Below are 18773 nucleotides of genomic sequence, written 5' to 3'. Positions count from 1 at the left end.
GCACTGACTCGGGTAGGTTTTTTTCCCCCAGCTCGAATCAATGATTTAAACATTATGTAATCCCTTCACGGTTCTCTAGATATATGTGAGATGTGGTCTCTGTTGTAGACAGTATTCTATAGTCCAGTAAGGAGATCACTACTACTATGGCTTAATTCTAATTATCTTACTTTATAGTTTTAACGTCAGACAGTATAAGAAGATTACAGGTCAATGAACTAAATTAGACATTTGCATACATTAGAATGAATCTAGACATAATAAACATACATTCTCCATTTACATGGATTCAAAGGAGAATCTGTCCCTGTGTCCAAATTCGAGGGCGCGCTTAAGTTGGAGCTCATGGTATGTATAATGTCTGCAAGACTTACGACTCCGAACCTCTTCGTTGAATTCTCTTCACGATCACTGAATCCCACTTTGAGTTCTGGATGCAGAGCTACTAATACGAAGGGCGGCCGAGTTTGGAAGCCCGGGATGGGATGCGGCAGCCATTTGCCTCCTGAGCCCTCTTTTCAGAGCTCCTGCCCTCTTTTTTTCCAGTCGCTCTCGGGCTTCGCTCTTTTAAACTGCCGGGCTCTGCTCCCGCTCTCGGGCCTCGCTCTTTTAAAAACCCGACTCCACCCCTCCCTCCTAGGGTTTCTGCCTGGAGACTGCGCAGCCTCACTGTCTGCAACAGTTGATACTGGTGCAGAATTATGGAAAGTCTGCTCTTAGTCACATTGTGTCCTTAAAAGTTCTTGCCGTACCTTCACATGGGCAACTTTAACCCAGGGATTTATAACAATGATAATACAGTGTCTAAGCTAAAGATTGATAACCATACTTAGCGTACATAACATTTCCAGTGGATATTACAATTATAAAATCAGTTAGTCTCAGCTGTGGCTCAGTAGGGACTTGAGCACATAAAGCTAGGCTGACACTCCCAATGCAGTACTGAGGGAGCGCTGCACTGTCGGAGGTGCCGTCTTTCGGATGAGACGTTAAACCGAGGCCCCGTCTGCGCTCTCGGGTGGACGTAAAAGAATCCCCATGCCAATATTTATCCCTCAACCAACATAACAAAAAACGGATTATCCGGTCAATATCACATTGCTGTTTGTGGGAGCTTGCTGTGCGCAAATTGGCTGCCACGCTTCCCACATTACAACAGTGGCTACACTTCAAAAGTACCTCATTGGCTGTAAAGCACTTTGAGACGTCCGGTGGTCGTAAAAGGCGCTATAGAAATGCGAGTCTTTCTTTCTTTAGGTACTCTGCATAAAACCTGAGAGTTTTAGGAATGCTTAAAAACTTTTGACGCTGATAATTCACTCTAGTTCAGGGATTCCAAATTCCACTGGTAACACATTCTCATTATTTCCACAGGGATTCAGCCATGGCTCAGTGGGTAGCATACGCGCCTCAGAAGGTTGTGAGTTCAAGTCCCACTCCAGAGACTTGAGCACAAAAATCTAGGCTGACGCACCAGTTTGGTGCTGAGGGAGTGCTGCACTGTCAAAGGTGCCGTCTTTCGGATGAGACGTTAAACCGAGGCCCCGTCTGCTCTCAGGGCACTATTAGAAGAGGAGTAGGGGAGTTCTCCCTGGTGTCCTGGCCAATATTTATCCCTCAATCAATATCACAAAAACAAATTATCCGGTCATCATCACATTGCTGTTTGTGGGATCTTGAAGTGCGCAAATCGGCTGCCGCGTTTCCCACATTACAACAGTGAATACACTTCAAAAAGTACCTCATTGGCTGGAAAGCATTTGGAACGATCGGTGGTCATGAAAGGCGATATATAAATGCAAGTCTTTTTCCAGGCTTTTAGTGACAAAGTTTAGTGCTAGACGTGGCATAAACTGGGGTTCAGCGGAAAATCAAATTAGAATTGATTGTCTTTAATGTGCTGTATAAATATATTGGTGTCGATTCAATGCTCGGTGTATGCCAAATGAGCTGGAGTTTTACAGAAAATGTGCAATTTGGCCTCAAGGATCCAGATGATGTCAATGTTATCTATTTGCATAAGTGTTTACAAAAGCATCAAAAAGCTTTGAAAACAGTATTGAATGTCATTCCGGAGTTGGCTGAGCAATGGAGCTGACTCGCGCTTCAGTTTTCTGGAAGGGAAACTTCAGCTGATGATCACTGCACAATGGGAGATGAGGCAATCATGTTTTTTACACTTCCCACCACCTAGTCAACAGTGTGTTACTGGCAGAGACTTTAGAGCATAACATCACAATTTGCTGACAAATCGAAATTTGGAGATGTAGCAAACAGAGAGAGCGAATGCAGAAGAACACTAACAAATCGGGGAGTGGGCAAACAATTTCACACAGATAAACCCAAAGTGAATGGAAATATGCTGTAAATGGTAAACTGCTCAATCGCCCTAAAGTTACACATTTTGTTTAGTGGATTTACATCTCCACTAGAGGGAAACATTTCAGGCAAATGTACTGAGTGTTTGTACACGAGTATTGCAGTGTACTTTCACGATCAGTGGAGTGGAACAGGCACGATATCTACAGCCTTAGATACACTGATCTTTAGAAGCAGATTTGTAGGGAGAAAAAGATACAAAAGCAAATGGGATTCTGGGCTCTACAAAGGGGCTTTGTAATATAAATGCAAGGTGGAGGGCTCCACAAAACATTGGTTAGGCCACAGTTGGAGTACTGTAAGCCATTTTGGCCCCTCAATTATAATAAGGATATTGGATGAGAGGATTGTAATGATAAGAGGAGACCTGGGGGGAAAAAACAGATGAATACTATAACAGCATAAAGGGTTAGAAGGAACGTTTTCACATGAATATAGAATGCATTACCATTAGGCCCCGTCAATCTTTGCATTTAAGTGGTGCTATATAAATGCAAATTCTTCCTTTCAAATCAGTATCTCCACCAATTAAATAATGATATATGTGAGGTACTTTGATAGAAATTAGCAAACTGGAGCAGCATGTAATCTGCATATTAGCTATGCTCGTTCCTGGCCCGCACTACGCGTAGGTCAAGAGCAGACCTCCTTCCCTAACCATTTGTGTTGCAACAGGTTGAGAGAAATTTCAGAAAGAATAATCTTGCTGAGGCTTCAGATAGAATGGACGCAATCTGACAATGGCTGAGGATGACGAACAATGGATTTTGCTGAGACACTACCTGATTTGGGCAGTTTTGAGATGCTATCGGGAGGAGTGTGGCTCATTGCTGCAATCCCACCCCAACAAATGGTCACCAGCAACTCACTGCTGTAATAGAAACATAGAAGATAGGAGCAGGAGTAGGCCATTCGGCCCCTCGAGCCTGCTCCGCCATTCAATGAGACCATGGCTGATCATCCAAATTCAGTACCCTGTCCCTGCTTTCTCCCCATATCCCTTGTTCCCTTCAGCCTCAAGAAATATATCCAACTCCTTCTTGAATATATTTAATGAATTGGCCTCAACTGCCTTCTGTGGTAGAGAATTCCACAGGTTCACCACTCTCTGGGTGAAGAAATTCCTCCTCATCTCTGTCCTAAATGGCTTACCCCTGGTTCTGGACTCCCCGGCCATCGGGAACATCCTTCCTGCATCTAGTCCGTCTAGTCCTGTTAGAATTTTATAAATTTCAATGAGATCCCCTCTCATTCTTCTAAACTCCAGCGAGTATTATCCAAACGACCCAATCTCTCCTCATACGTCATTCCTGCCATCCCAGGTATCAGCCTGGTGAATCTTCGCGGCAAGAACACCCTCAGATAAGGCGACCAAAACTGCACACAATACTCAAGGTGCGGTCTCACCAAGGCCCTGTACAACTGCAGCAAGACATCCTTTTTCCTGTACTCGAACCCTCTCACTACGAAGGCCAACATACCATTTGCCTTCTTAACTGCCTGCTGCACCTGCATGCTTACCTTCAGCGACTGGTGCACAAGGACGCCCAGATCTCGTTGCACTTCCCCTTCTCCCAATCTATTACCGTTCAGATAATCTGCCTTCCTGTTTTTGCCACCAAAGTGGATAACCTCGCATTTATCCACATTATACTGCATCTGCCCAATCACCCAACCTGTCCAAATCATACTGGAGTTTCTTGGCATCCTCCTCACAGCACACACGCCCACCCAGCTTTGTGTCGTCTGCAAACTTGGAGATATTACATCTAGTTCCCTCGTCTAGATCATTAATATATATTGTGAATAGCTGGGGCCCAAGGACGGATCCCTGCAGTACCCCACTAGTCACTGCCTGCCACTCGGAAAAAGACCTGTTTATTCCAACTCTTTGCTTCATAAGAACAAAAGAAATAGGAGCAGGAGTAGGCCAATCGGCCCCTCGAGCCTGCTCCACCATTCAATAAGATCATGGCTGATCTGATCCTAACCTCAAATCTTCTATCACTCTCCATCCACTCGAACCCATGTGATCTCCCGGGAGAGGCGAAAAACCAGATAAAAGACCCAATGGCCAATTTGGGAGAAAAAAATCTGGGAAATTCCTCTCCGACCCATCTAGGTGATCGAAATTCTTCCAGGAGATCACTCTGTCCCTATATTTTCTGCAGTACTTACCTTCTGTAAAGGCGATCTCCACCCCAGCCAGGAACAGGAATAAAACCATCTCCTGAAATCTAACACAGAATTAGAACACAGTAGGAGCAGAACCAGGCTACACGGCCCCTGGGCCCGCTCCGCTACCCACAGGGCCATGACCATTCCGAACCTAGACTCATGTCCAATTTCCTGCCCGCTCCCCGTAACCCTTAATTCCCTTTACTTCTAGGAAACTATCTATTTCTGTTTTAAATTTATTTAATGATGTAGTTTCCACAGCTTTCTGGGGCAGCAAATTCCACAAACCTACCACCCTCTGAGTGAAGAAGTTTCTCCTCATCTCAGTTTTGAAAGAGCAGCCCCTTATTCTAAGATTATGCCCCCTAGTTCTAGTTTCACCCATCATTGGGAACATCCTCACCGCATCCACCCGATCAAGCCCCTTCACAATCTTACATGTTTCAATAAGATCGCCTCTCATTCTTCTGAACTCCAATGAGTAGAGTCCCAATCTACTCAACCTCGCCTCATATGACCACCCCCTCATCCCCAGGATTAACCGAGTGAACCTTCTTTGTACTGACTCGAGAGCAAGTATGTCTTTTCTTAAGTATGGACACCAAAACTGTATGCAGTATTCCAGGTGCGGTCTCACCAATACCTTGTACAACTGCAGCAATACCTCCTTGTTTTTATATTCCATCCCCCTAGCAATAAAAGCCAACATTCCATTGGCCTTCTTGATCACTTGCTGCACCTGCATACTAACTTTTTGAGTTTCGTGCACCAGGACCCCCAGATCCCTTTGTACTACAGTACTTTCCAGTTTCTTGCCATTAAGATAATAACTTGCTCTATGATTTTTCCTGCCAAAGTGTATAACCTCACACTTTCCAGTATTGTATTCCATCTGCCAAATCTCTGCCCACTTACTTAGCCTGTCTATGTCCCTTTGCAGGTTTTTTATGTCCTCCTCACTCACTACTTTCCGTCCCATCTTTGTATCATCTGCAAACTTTGATATGTTACACTCGGTCCCCTCCTCCAAATTAATGTAGATTGTAAAGAGTTGGGGACCCAGCACTGACCCCTGCGGAACACCACTAGTTACTGGTTGCCAATCTGAGAACGAACCATTTATCCCAACTCTCTGCTTTCTGTTAGAGAGCCAATCCTCCACCCACGCCAGAATATTACCCCCAATCCCGTGATTTTTTATCTTGAGCAATAATCTTTTGTGTGGCACCTTGTCAAATGCCTTTTGGAAGTCTAAATACACTACATCCACTGGTTCCCCTTTATCCACCCTGTATGTTACTTCCTCAAAAAACTCAAGCAAATTTGTCAAACATGACTTCCCCTTCATGAAACCATGCTGAGTTTGTCCTATTAAATTATGTTTATCCAAATGTCCCGTTACTGTCTCCTTAATAATGGACTCTAACATTTTACCAACCACAGATGTTAGGCTAACAGGTCTATAGTTTCCAGCCTTCTGCCTACTACCCTTTTTAAATAAGGGTGTTACATTAGCAGTTTTCCAATCTGCCGGGACCTTTGCTGAGTCCAGGGAGTTTTGGAAAATTATTACCAATGCATCCACAATCCCTACCGCCACTTCCCTCAAGACCCTAGGATGCAAGCCATCAGGTCCAGGGGATTTATCCGCCTTGAGTCCCATTATTTTACCAAGTACCACTTCCTTAGTGATTTTAATCGTATTTAGTTCCTCCTCCCCTAGAACCCCCTGTTTGTCCAGTGTTGGGATATTCTTAGTGTCCTCTACTGTAAAGACTGACACAAAATAATTGTTCAGTGTTTTTGCCATCTCCATGTTTCCCACCATTAATTTCCCGGTCTCATCCTCTAAGGGACCAACATTTACTTTAGCCACCCTTTTTCTTTTTATATAACTATAGAAACTTTTGCTGTCTGTTTTTATATTTTTTGCTAATTTACTTTCATAATCTATCTTCCCTTTCTTAATCAATCTTTTTGTTATTTTTTGCTGTCTTTTAAAGACTTCCCAATCTTCTATCCTCCCACTAGATTCGGCTACCTTATATGCCCTTGTTTTTAGTCGGATACTATCCTTAATTACTTTACTTAGCCACGGATGGCTATCTTTTCTTTTACACCCTTTTTTCCTCAGTGGAATATATATTTTTTGGAAGTTGTAAAATAACTCCTTAAATGTACACCACTGATCATGTACCGTCTTACCCTTTAATCTATTTTCCCAGTCCACTCTAATCAATTCCGCTCTCATACCTTCATAGTCTCCTTTATTCAAGCTCAGCACGCTTGTTTGAGATCCAACCTTCTCACCCTCTAATTGAATATGGAATTCAACCATGTTATGGTCACTCATTCCAAGGGGATCCTTTACTAGGACATTTTTAATTAATTCTGTCTCATTACACAGGACCAAATCTAAGGTTGCTTGCCCCTGTCTGCCAACCAGTTCTCTATCCAAGTCAGTACCTTGCCCCCAATCCCATGTGTCTTAACTTTACATGCTAATCTCTTATGCGGGACCTTATCGAAAGCCTTCTGAAAGTCCAAATACACCACATCCACTGGTTCTCCCTTATCTATTTTACCAGTTACATCCTCAAAAAATTCCAGTAGATTAATCAAGCACGATTTACCTTTTGTAAATCCATGTTGACTTTGTCCGATCCTGTCACTGTTTTCCAAGTGCTCTGTTATTTCATCTTTTATAATGGACTCTAGCATTTTCCCCACTACCGATGTCAGGCTTACCGGTCTATAATTCCCCGTTTTCTCTCTACCACCTTTTTTGAATAGTGGGGTAACATTAGCTACCCTCCAATCCATGGGAACTGTTCCAGAGTCTATAGAATTTTGGAAGATGACCAGCAATGCATCTACTATTTCTAGGGCCACTTCCTTGAGTACCCTCGGATGTAGATTATCAGGCCCTGGGGATTTATCGGCCTTCAATCCTGTCAATTTCCCTAACACCAGTTCCCTACAAATACTGATTTCTTTCAGTTCCTTCCTCTCGTTAGACCCGATGTTCCCCGACATCTCTGGGAGGTTATTTGTGTCCTCCTTTGTGAAGACAGAACCAAAGTATGTATTTAATTGGTCTGCCATTTCTTTGTTCCCTATTATAAATTCCCCTGATTCTGACTGCAAGGGACCTACGCTTGACTTCACCAATCTTTTTCTCTTCACATATCTATAGAAGCTTTTACAGTTTTTATGTTCCCGGCAAGCTTACTCTCATACTCTATTTTCCCCCTCTTACTTAATCCCTTTGTCCTCCTTTGTTGAATCCTAAACTGCTCCCAATCCTCAGGTTTGCTGCTTTTTCTGGCCAATTTATATGTCCTCTCCTTGGATCTTATACTATCCCTAATTTCCCTTGTTAGCCATGGTTGATTCACCTTTTTTGTTTTATTTTAATGCAAACCGGGATGAACAAATTCTGTAGTTCAGCCATGCGATCTTTAAATGTTTGTCATTGCCTATCCACCGTCAACCCTTTGAGTAACATTCCCCAATTAATCCTACCCAACTCACGCCTCATACCATCGTAGTTTCCTTTATTTAAATTCAGGACCATAGTCTGAGAGTCAAATACTTCACTCTCCATCTTAATGAATAATTGTATCATATTATGATCGCTACGCCCCAAGGGGCCTCGCACAACAAGATTGCTAATTAATCCTTTCTCATTACATAATACCCAGTCTAAGATGGCCTGATCTCTAGTTGGTTCCTCGACATATTGGTCCAGGAAACCATCCCGTATACACTCCAGGAATTCCTCCTCCACAGTATTGTTACTAATTTGGTTAGCCCAATCTATATGCAGATTAAAGTTACCCATGATAACTGCTGTGCCCTTATTGCACGCGTCTCTAATTTCCCGTTTAATGCCATCCCCAACCTCCGCATTACTGTTTGGGGGTTTGTATACAACTCCCACTAACGTTTTCTGTCCCTAGGTATTTCTCAGCTCTACCCATACAGTTTCTACATCATCAGAGCTAATATCCTTCCTTACAATTGTGTTAATCTCCTCTTTAACCAGCAATGCTACCCCACCTCCTTTCCCTTTTTGCCTGTCTTTCCTGAATATTGAATACCCCTGGATGTTGAGTTCCCAGCCCTGGTCACCCTGGAGCCATGTTTCCATAATCCCAATCATATCATATCCGTTTACATCTATTTGCGCAGCTAATTCATCCACCTTATTACGAATGCTCTTCGCATTAAGACACAAAGCCTTCAGGCTTATTTTTTTAACACTCTTAGACCTTTTAGAATCATTATTTATTGTGGCCATGTTTGATTTAAACCCTTGATTACTCTGACTGCCATTTTTGCTTTTCTCCTTCCTGTCTTTTGCTTCTATCCTTGTTTCCCTTTCTTCTGTCTCCCTGCACAGGTTCCCAACCCCTTGCCATTTTAGTTTAAACTCTCCCCAACACTAGCAAACACTCCCCCTAGGACATTGGTCCCGGTCCCGCCCAGGTGCAAACCGTCCGTTTTGTACTGGTCCAACCTCCCCCAGAACCGGTTCCAATGTCCCAGGAATTTGAATCCTTCCCCCTTGCACCATTCCTCTAGCCATGTATTCATCTGAAATATCCTTCTATTTCTACTCTGACTAGCACGTGGCACTGGTAGCAATCCTGAGATTACTACCTTTGAGGTCCCATTTTTTTAATTTACCTAACTCCCTATATTCAGCTTTTAGGACCTCATCCCGGTTTTTACCTACATCGTTGGTAGCTATATGCACCACGACAACTGGCTGTTCACCCTCCCCTTCCAAAATGCTCTGTAGCCGCTCCGAGACATCCTTGACCCTTGCACCAGGGAGACAACATACCATCCTGGAGTCTCGTTTGCGGCCGCAGAAACGCCTATCTATTCCCCTTACAATAGAATCCCCTATCACTATAGCTCTCCCACTCTTTTTCCTCCAGTCCTGTGCAGCAGAACCATCCACGGTGCCAGGAAGTTGGCTGCTGCTGCCTTCCTCTGATAAGCCATCTCCCTCACCAATATCCACAGCGGTATATCTGTTTGAGAGGGGGATGGTCACAGGGGACCCCTGCACTAACTGCCTGCGCCTACTACTCTGCCTGGTGGTTACCCATTCTCTTCGTGCCTGTGCAGCCTTTACTTGCGGTATGACCAACTCCCTAAACGTGCTATCCATGACGTCCTCAGCATCGTGAATGCTCCAGTATGCATCCATTCGCAGCTCCAGCGCCGCAATGCGGTCTGCCAGTAGCTGCAGCTGGATACACTTCCCGCACACATGGTCGTCAGGGACACAGGAAGTGTCCCTGATTTCCCACATAGTGCAGGAGGAGCATATCACGGCGCTGAGCTGTGCTGCCATGACTTACCCTTTAATTAATTCAAATTAAATTAAATCAAATCAATCCCACCAATTACACTACAATTAAATGATATACTCAGGGGCCCTTGTTTAACAGCAGTCCCCGCTACACAACAGAGACCCTAGAAACTATAAACCACAAAATTTAAGTTTGGAAAAAACGAAAAAGAGAGGAATACTCACCAACCAATCACTTACCTGCTTTCTGGTAACGTCACACTTTGACTACTTTTTACTTCTCCCGCTCTCAGAGCTCTGAGATTGGTAAGCGTACCTGTGCCTCGGGCTCGCCTTTTATCACCGCCGCCGCCTCGCCGCACCTCCCAGGTCCGCACTGCCGCCGCCGCTGGACATCACTGATAATCCATTCAGGAAGGCCTTCTAATTCATTCGTTTCTCAATGGAACCCAGAGTGAACAGTCCAGTTGTGTATATAAACAGAAAATGCTGGAGACACTCAGCAGGTCAGGCAGCATCTGTGGAAAGAGAGAAACAGAGTTAATGTTTCAGGCCAGTGACCTTTCATCAGAACCGGAAAAAGTTAGAGGCAACAGGTTTTAATCAAGTACAGAGGCAGGGAAAGGGGAGGAAAGAACGAAAGGGAAGGTCTGTGACAGGGTGGAAGGCAGGAAAGATTAAATGAACAGCAGAATCATTACCAGCACCCGCTGTCCAAAAATATGGGAGCAGTCGTTATGATCTGAAGTTGTTGAACTCAGTGTTGAGGCCGGCAGGCTGTAAAGTGCCTGATCGAAAGATGAGGTGCTGTTCCTTGAGCTTCACTGGAACGGTGTAGGAGGCTGAGGTCAGAGTGGGAGTGGGGCAGAGAATTAAAATCGCAAGCGACGTCACGCTTGCGGACTGAACGGAGGTGTTCCGCAAATCAATTACCCAATCTGCGTTGGGGCTCCCCAATGTAGGAGAGTTGGATAGACCATCAGGTTTCCCACAGATTCTGGGAGCAACTGAGAGCACATGTGGCATTGAAAGGCGCCCAACAACAATCACTCCATTTCATAACCTGAGGAATCCAACCTCGTGTCCCTAAAATCCCATCTTTGAACTGAAGATTGGTGCATGCATTAGTGTCACCAATGCTTGCTCTGACTGGTGCATGCATTAGTGTCAGCAATGCTTGCTCTGACTGGTGCATGCATTAGTGTCACCAATGCTTGCTCTGACTGGTGCATGCATTAGTGTCAGCAATGCTTGCTCTGACTGGTGCATGCATTAGTGTCAGCAATGCTTGCTCTGACTGGTGCATGCATTAGTGTCAGCAATGCTTGCTCTGTCTGGTGCATGCATTAGTGTCAGCAGTGCTTGCTGTGATTGGTGCATGCATTAGTGCCACCAATGCTTGCTCTGACTGGTGCATGCATTAGTGTCACCAATGCTTGCTCTGACTGGTGCATGCATTAGTGCCAGCAATGCTTGCTCTGACTGGTGCATGCATTGGTGTCACCAATGCTTGCTCTGGCTGGTGCATGCATTAGTGTCACCAATGCTTGCTCTGACTGGTGCATGCATTCGTGTCACCAATGCTCTGACTGGTGCATGCATTAGTGTCAGCAATGCTTGCTCTGACTGGTGCATGCATTAGTGCCACCGATGCTTGCTCTGACTAGTGCATGCATTAGTGTCAGCAATGCTTGCTCTGACTGGTGCATGCATTAGTGTCAGCAATGCTTGCTCTGACTGGTGCATGCATTAGTGTCACCAATGCTTGCTCTGACTGGTGCATGCATTAGTGTCAGCAATGCTTGCTCTGACTGGTGCATGCATTAGTGTCAGCAATGCTTGCTCTGACTGGTGCATGCATTAGTGTCAGCAATGCTTGCTCTGACTGGTGCATGCATTAGTGTCAGCAATGCTTGCTCTGACTGGTGCATGCATTAGTGCCACCGATGCTTGCTCTGACTAGTGCATGCATTAGTGTCAGCAATGCTTGCTCTGACTGGTGCATGCATTAGTGTCAGCAATGCTTGCTCTGACTGGTGCATGCATTAGTGTCAGCAATGCTTGCTCTGACTGGTGCATGCATTAGTGTCACCAATGCTTGCTCTGACTGGTGCATGCATTCGTGCCACCGATGCTTGCTCTGACTCGGACATTGAGATCTTCAGTTTCACTGCAAAGTGGACTGTTGGCAGCGACAGCATAAAGCACTGTGATGCACAGAGACGATTCCAATCCAAATGAACGGCTGATGAAAGAATCCTGTAACACCCAAGTGTTTCCAACTGTAATACTCTGCAGAGCCTCCAGATGCCCACACACCTGACTGAGATCCCGAGTTTCTCAGAAAGGATGATTCCGCAATCCAGCACTAGCGGGAGTGCTTCTTGTGAGATCGTGGGAGAGCACAATGTTTGGAGAGGTGTGTCCCGTGTGTGACGGAGCACAGAATCACCATAGTGTGGATGGGTAGGATCTTGCTTCAGATGAACATCACTTTGATCATCTTTCCTTTGGAACCAACTCCAACCAAACAGCTCCTCTACACAGAATGAACAGCTTAAATGCCTGTATAATAACACACGATAAAAACTGATGAAAATTACTTTTGTCACAACATTCCACTAAATTCACTGGGCCTATTTTAAAAACAAGGTATCTTTAACACAGTAATGCACTTTTTATATCAATTTAATCAGTGCAACCTTGAAATAGAACCATATTTGTAAAACATTTGTTAAGGTTAGACAACAAATTGATTCTCAGTAATTTTTTACTTAAATATTGCAATTTCAACAATTAGTTCTTGATTTTAAAGAAGTTCATGGGTTCTGCTTTGTCCTGGAAGTTGTCGAGCTTCGAGTGTTGGTGGAGCTGAACTCATGCAGGCAAGTGGAGAGTCCAAAGAAAGTCTTTCTACCACTGAACTACAAATGAGAGAGTTACCAAACGTTCAGTAATATTTCTGTGATGGTCTTTAACCAACGATACAAAAGTCAGTACAAAATGTGCGGCAGGAAAAAAACTGCTCATCTCTTTAGCTGAACTGAAAAAGAAATATTGCGTCATAACTGTAAACAAAATAAACCTTTTAGAACGGAACGGACAATCTGGCTTTAGTTACTGTGGCAGAATTAAAATACAAATATATTAAAATTATGACAAGGCTCCGAGTTCAAAATTTCACTTACACATTTGCTGATTTAATTTGGTCTCAAATGCATCCATTTCTGAATGAGAACAACTGCAGAAAATTAACGACCATCGCCATTTGTCTACTTGGCAATTTCAATTCACAAATTCGCGCTTGTTTTTGTGATGATGTCCTCCTCAATGCATTAGGCTATTAATTACATAGACAAACTGGACATTGATTCCACCGATCAGACAGAGTCTACCTTCATAGGACATCAGCCGTTAGTGAAGGTCCAGAAGTGACTGGACGCGCAGAGACCTCTTCAATTCAGAGATGCTGGTCGGACGCCATGGGTAAAAGGTCATCAGCTTGGTCTCCTCCAACATGAGGAAGCCGTTCTCACTAAACCTTCCCGAGACGTTGCCTACATCCAGCCAGACATAGGGGGCAATACTGGCGGTCTGCAGAGTGATCCTGTACCTTTCTCCTTGCTGACTGATGGTGGCCTAAAAATAAATAATGGGACACTGATGTAAAACAGGTTATATTTTTTACCTTGTAGGAAGATGTCCTGACACAATAGTCCCTTAGCTGTTATTAAGACAAATGTTGCCAAAAGGGTTTCTAATATAACAGTAGGGGGTAAATTTTACAAACAGGCGCTCCCAGTGTTGAACCTCACCTTCATGGAGAAATACTGACGGAGCCTGTGATTTCCTAATCTGCAATCTCGGAGGGCAAGGCATTTGTAAAAGTTACCCACAGAATTAACTCAAAAGAAAGCAGAGAGAGAGAGAGTGACTCCACTTGTGGGGAAGAGCATAACTAAAGGCCATCAATATAAGATAGTCACCAAGAAATCCAATAGGGAATTCAGGAGAAACTTCTTTACCCAGAGAGTGGTGAGTATGTGGAACTCGCTACCACAGGTAATAGTATAGATGTATTTAAGGGGAGGCTAGATGAACAGACGAGGGAGAAGGGAATAGAGGGTTACGCTGATAGATTTAGATGAGGAAGGATGGGAGGAGGCTCGAGTGAAGCATAAACGCCGGCTGTGCCGTATATCCGGTGTTATGCTGTGAAGTGATGAAAATGATAATTTCACCAGCCACCTTATTTAGGCGACTTGTCTCGAAGCCAAGAGTACAAGGCTAGGATATTTTGAAAGCTTACATTGTGTCCACTGGAGGAACAAGCCGTGATGTGCTGTTTCCTAAATCCCTGTACATAACATATCCCTGCTACAACTCAAACCAGTTCACCAGTTATTGCTACAGGGATCAGAACTGTGAATACTCAGAATGTCAGGAACAGAAACTAGGGGTTAAATTTCCATTTTCAGCGTTTCCAGCATAAATCTTCCCTTTTCATTTATACCAAAAGGGTACATTTCATGAACCTGAACTCCCAGAATGGAGCCTCACCCTCCTGGAACACCTATCGACAATCGGCCACACACTATCCCCAGCGATATTAAATTAAACCAGAACACACAACCTCTTAAAACTCCATGCTGGAATGAAGGCGTGCAAAGTAGCGCTTTTAAATATAGAAATAAACTTTAAATCACACGGAATTTCAACGGTTAGAATCATAGAATGGTTACAGCACGGAAGGCAGCCATTCGGCCCATCGAGCCCATGCTGGCTCTCAGCCAGTCCCACTCCCCCGCCCTTCCCCCGTAGCCCTGCAATTTTTTTTCCTTCAGGTGCTTATCCAATTCCCTTTTGAAAGCCGTGATTGAATCTGCCTCCACCACCTTTTCAGGCAGTGAATTCCAGATCATAACCACTCGCTGCGTAAAAAAGTTTTTCCTCATGTCGCCTTTGGTTCTTCTGCCAATCACCTTAAATCTGTGTCCTCTGGTTCTCGACCCTTCCGCCAATGGGAACAGTTTCTCTCTATCTACTCTGTCCAGACCCCTCATGATTTTGAACACCTCTATCAAATCTCCTCTCAACCTTCTCTGCTCTAAGGAGAACAACCCCAGCTTCTCCAGTCTATCCACACAACTGAAGTCCCTCATCCCTGGAACCATTCTTGTAAATCTTTTCTGCACCCTCTCTAAAGCCTTCACATCCTTCCTAAAGTGTGGTGCCCAGAATTGGACACAGTACTCCAGTTGGGGCCAAATAAAAGGTTCATCATAATTTCCACACTGTTGTACTCTATACCTCTATTTATGAAGCCCAGGATCCCGTAAACCTTTTAACCGCTTTCTCAACCTGCCCTGCCACCTTCAACGATTTGTGCACATATACCCCCAGGTCTCTCTGTTCATGCACCCACTTTAGGATTGTACCCTTTAGTTTATATTTCCTCTCCTCATTCCACCAAAATGTATCACTTCGCACTTTTCTGCATTAAATTTCATCTGCCACGTGTCCGCCCATTTCACCAGCCTGTCTATGTCTTCCTGAAGTCTATCACTCTCCTCCTCACTGTTCACTATATTTCCAAGTTTTGTGTCATCTGCAAATTTTGAAATTGTGCCCTGATCACCCAAGTCCAAGTCATTAATATATATAAAGGAAAGCAGTGGTCCCAGAACCGACCCCTGGGGAACACCACTGTATACCTTCCTCCAGTCCGAAAAACAACCGTTCACCACTACTCTGTGTTTCCTGTCACTTAGCCAATTCTGTATCCATGCTGCCACTGTCCCTTTTATTCCATGGGCTTCAACTTTGCTGGCAAGCCTATTATGTGGCACTTTGTCGAACGCCTTTTGGAAATCCATGTACACTACGTCAACCGCATTACCCTCATCAACCCTCTCTGTTACCTCATCAAAAAAACTCATCAAGTTGGTTAAACACGATTGGCCTTTAACAAATCCGTGCTGGCTTTCCTTAATTAATCCATACCTATCCAAGTGACATTTAATTTTGTCCCTGATTACTGTTTCTAAAAGCTTCCCCACTACTGAGGTTAAACTGACTGGCCTGTAGTTGCTGGGTTTATCTTTACACCCTTTTTGAACAAGGGTGTAACGTTTGTAGTTTTCCAGTCCTCTGGCACCACCCCCGTATCTAAGGAGGATTGGAATATTATGGTCTGTACCTCCCTCAATTCCCTCAGCGTCCTCGGATGCATCCCATCCGCTCCTGGTGATTTATCTACTTTAAGTACAGCCAGCCTTTCTAATACCTCTTTATCAATTTTTATCCTATCAAATATCTCCACTGCCTCCTCCTTCATTATGTCTATGGCAGCATCCTCTTCCTCGGTGAAGACAGATGCAAAGTACTCATTTAGTACCTCAGCCATGCCCTCTGCCTCAATGCATAGGTCTCCTTTTTGGTCCCTAATCGGCCCCACCCCTCCTTACTACCCTTTTACTATTTATATGCCTATAGAAGACTTTTGGATTCCCTTTTATGTTGGCTGCCATTCTATTCTCATACCCTCTCTTTGCCCCTCTTATTTTCTTTTTCACTTCTCCTCTGACCTTTCTATATATAGCCTGATTCTCAGATGTATTCTCGACCGGACATCTGTCGTACGCGTTCTTTTTCTGCTTCATCATATTCTCTATCTCTTTCGTCATCCCGGGAGCTCTGACTTTAGCTCTGATACAAGTTTGCCAAGAACCAAAATCTAACCCAGGAGGGAGTTAAATGATGAATGAATAGTTTAAGCCGCCCCACCCCACTAAATCAGGAGTCTGGATGTCTGAGTGTTCTCCAACTAGATTTATCAACAGCAAGTAGTTAAGCCGGTATAGTTGCCGCAAGGGCATTTAGCAAGTGAGTTTGAAGCCTCGCCCGTTATCTTCAAACATTGCCTAAACTATCAGGTGGAATGTTGCATCTCTCTACACCAGTGACCACATTCTTCCTTTTCTCAACTTCAGGATCATAGGAACAGGAGGAGGCCATTCAGCCCCTCCAGCCTGTTCCACCATTCATTTAGATCAGGGCTGAACTACCGTTGTAGGCCTGATCACAGATGGTGACGAGACAGGCTACAGGGAGGAGGTAAGAGCCCTAGGAGAATGGTGCAAGTACAACAACCTCTCCCTCAACATCAGCAAAACAAAAGAGATGATCGTGGATTACAGGAAGCGGCAGGGGGAGGGACACACCCCAATCTACATCGAAGGGGCTGAGGTGGAGAGGGTCAGCAGCTTCAAATTCCTGGGTGTATTCATTACGGAGGACTTAACGTGGTCACATCACATCGACGTCGTAACCAAGAAGGCATGCCAACGCCTGTTCTTCCTCAGGAGACTGAAGAAATTTGGAATGGCTCCCCAGATTCTCACCAACTTCTACCGGTGCACCATCGAGAGTATCCTGTCCGGCTGCATCACTACCTGGTATGGCAACTGCACCGCCACAGACCGCAAGGCTCTACAGATGGTAGTGAAAGCTGCACAACACACTATAGGAATTAAACTACCTGCTGTGCAGGATATCTACCCCGAGAGGTGCCGGGGGAAGGCCCTGAGAATCATTAAAGACGCGAGTCACCCCAGCCACAACCTCTTCGCCCTGCTCCCGTCCGGTAAGAGATACCGAAGCATACGGTCTCGTACCAACAGGTTTCGAAACAGCTTCTACCCCCAGGCCATAAGACTCATGAACGATTAATTTATTATGATTTATTACTGTTGTTTTATTTATTATTACTGTCTTTCTATTAGTATTTCTATTAGTATTTTATCATTGTTATGCCATATTTATTCCAATGTTGGGAGGACTCGTAAAAATCAACATTTCATTGTGCAGTACACACGTCTGCTGCATATATGACAAATAAAATTGAATTGAATTGAATTGAATCTGTATCTTAACCCCATCCGCCCGCCTTGGTTCCATAACCCTTAATAACCTTGCCCAGCAAAAATCTCAGTTTTGAAATTAATTAATTAATTTTCAATTGACCCCCAGTTTTTTGGGGAGAGAGTTCCAGATTTCCACTGCCCTTTCTGTGAAGAAGTGCTTCCCGACTTCATAAGGCTTCAAAATTAAGGTGTGACTGGTCCACCAATTCTAGAAGTTTCTGTTGGTGCTATTAAGGGGTTAACTGAACGTTCATTTGGGTTTGTGAGGGTCATAAAGAATGCTGCTTCATATGATTTTCCTGATTTCAGTTGCTGTGCTCTAACCTGCTTTAACACCTACACAGCGAGCCAAATAACAAAGCGGCAGAGTAAATAATGCAAACTGCAACTAGGTGCCACTTAAACAGCTAGACTAGCACTAGGAGGTTTGAGATGATGTTAACTGGTGAGGAATGGAGAACGGCAGAGGGAGGAAAGGCAGATTTACTGGTCAGGTGCTGGATTCCCTCCTGCAAGGAGTCAGGGAGAGCAGGGACACATTGTACAGGACTGATGGTTACTCCCTCCCCCCATTCCCAAGGTTTCTGGTACCGCAGCCATGAGAACAGATTGCCAAAAAGACAAACCTCGTGTTCAGGAGCTACAGAAGCTGTCGAACCTCAATAAACCTGTAGGGATAATCTAAAACTGGCTTTCTTTAGGGATTCAGACCTCCCTTGACCTGTGAACATGCAGAGATTGCTGCCTGAATAGAATCATCTACAAGCATCATAGAATCATACAACACAGAAGGAGGCCATTCGGCCCATCGTACCTGTGCCAGCTCTTTGCAACAGCTCTCCAATTAGTCCCACTCCCCCTGCTCTTTCCCCAGAGCCCTGCAATTTTCAGCCCTGCAATTTTCTCCTTCAAGTATTTATCCAATTTCCTTTTGAAAGTTACTATTGAATCTGCTTCCACCG

At 44.4% G+C, this 18773-nt stretch overlaps 1 protein-coding gene across 1 annotated transcript in view; it reads right to left on the bottom strand.

Moving 5' to 3' along the window:
* Positions 1–12558: 12558 nt before the first annotated feature.
* Positions 12559–18773, bottom strand: part of manba (mannosidase, beta A, lysosomal) — a 99607-nt gene continuing 93392 nt past the window's right edge. The window contains exon 13 of the mRNA XM_086004996.1: positions 12559–13525. Coding sequence (XP_085861122.1) covers positions 13301–13525 — 225 coding nt within the window. The 3' untranslated portion in view covers positions 12559–13300. The remainder of the gene's footprint in view (positions 13526–18773) is intronic.

Source organism: Somniosus microcephalus, chromosome 2 (assembly GCF_052327205.1).
Source record: "Somniosus microcephalus isolate GS21.2 chromosome 2, FLI_Smic_1.0, whole genome shotgun sequence".
NCBI lineage: Eukaryota > Metazoa > Chordata > Chondrichthyes > Squaliformes > Somniosidae > Somniosus > Somniosus microcephalus.
The sequence above is the reverse complement of the archived record's forward strand: the minus strand, read 5'-3'. Positions and strand labels throughout refer to the sequence as shown.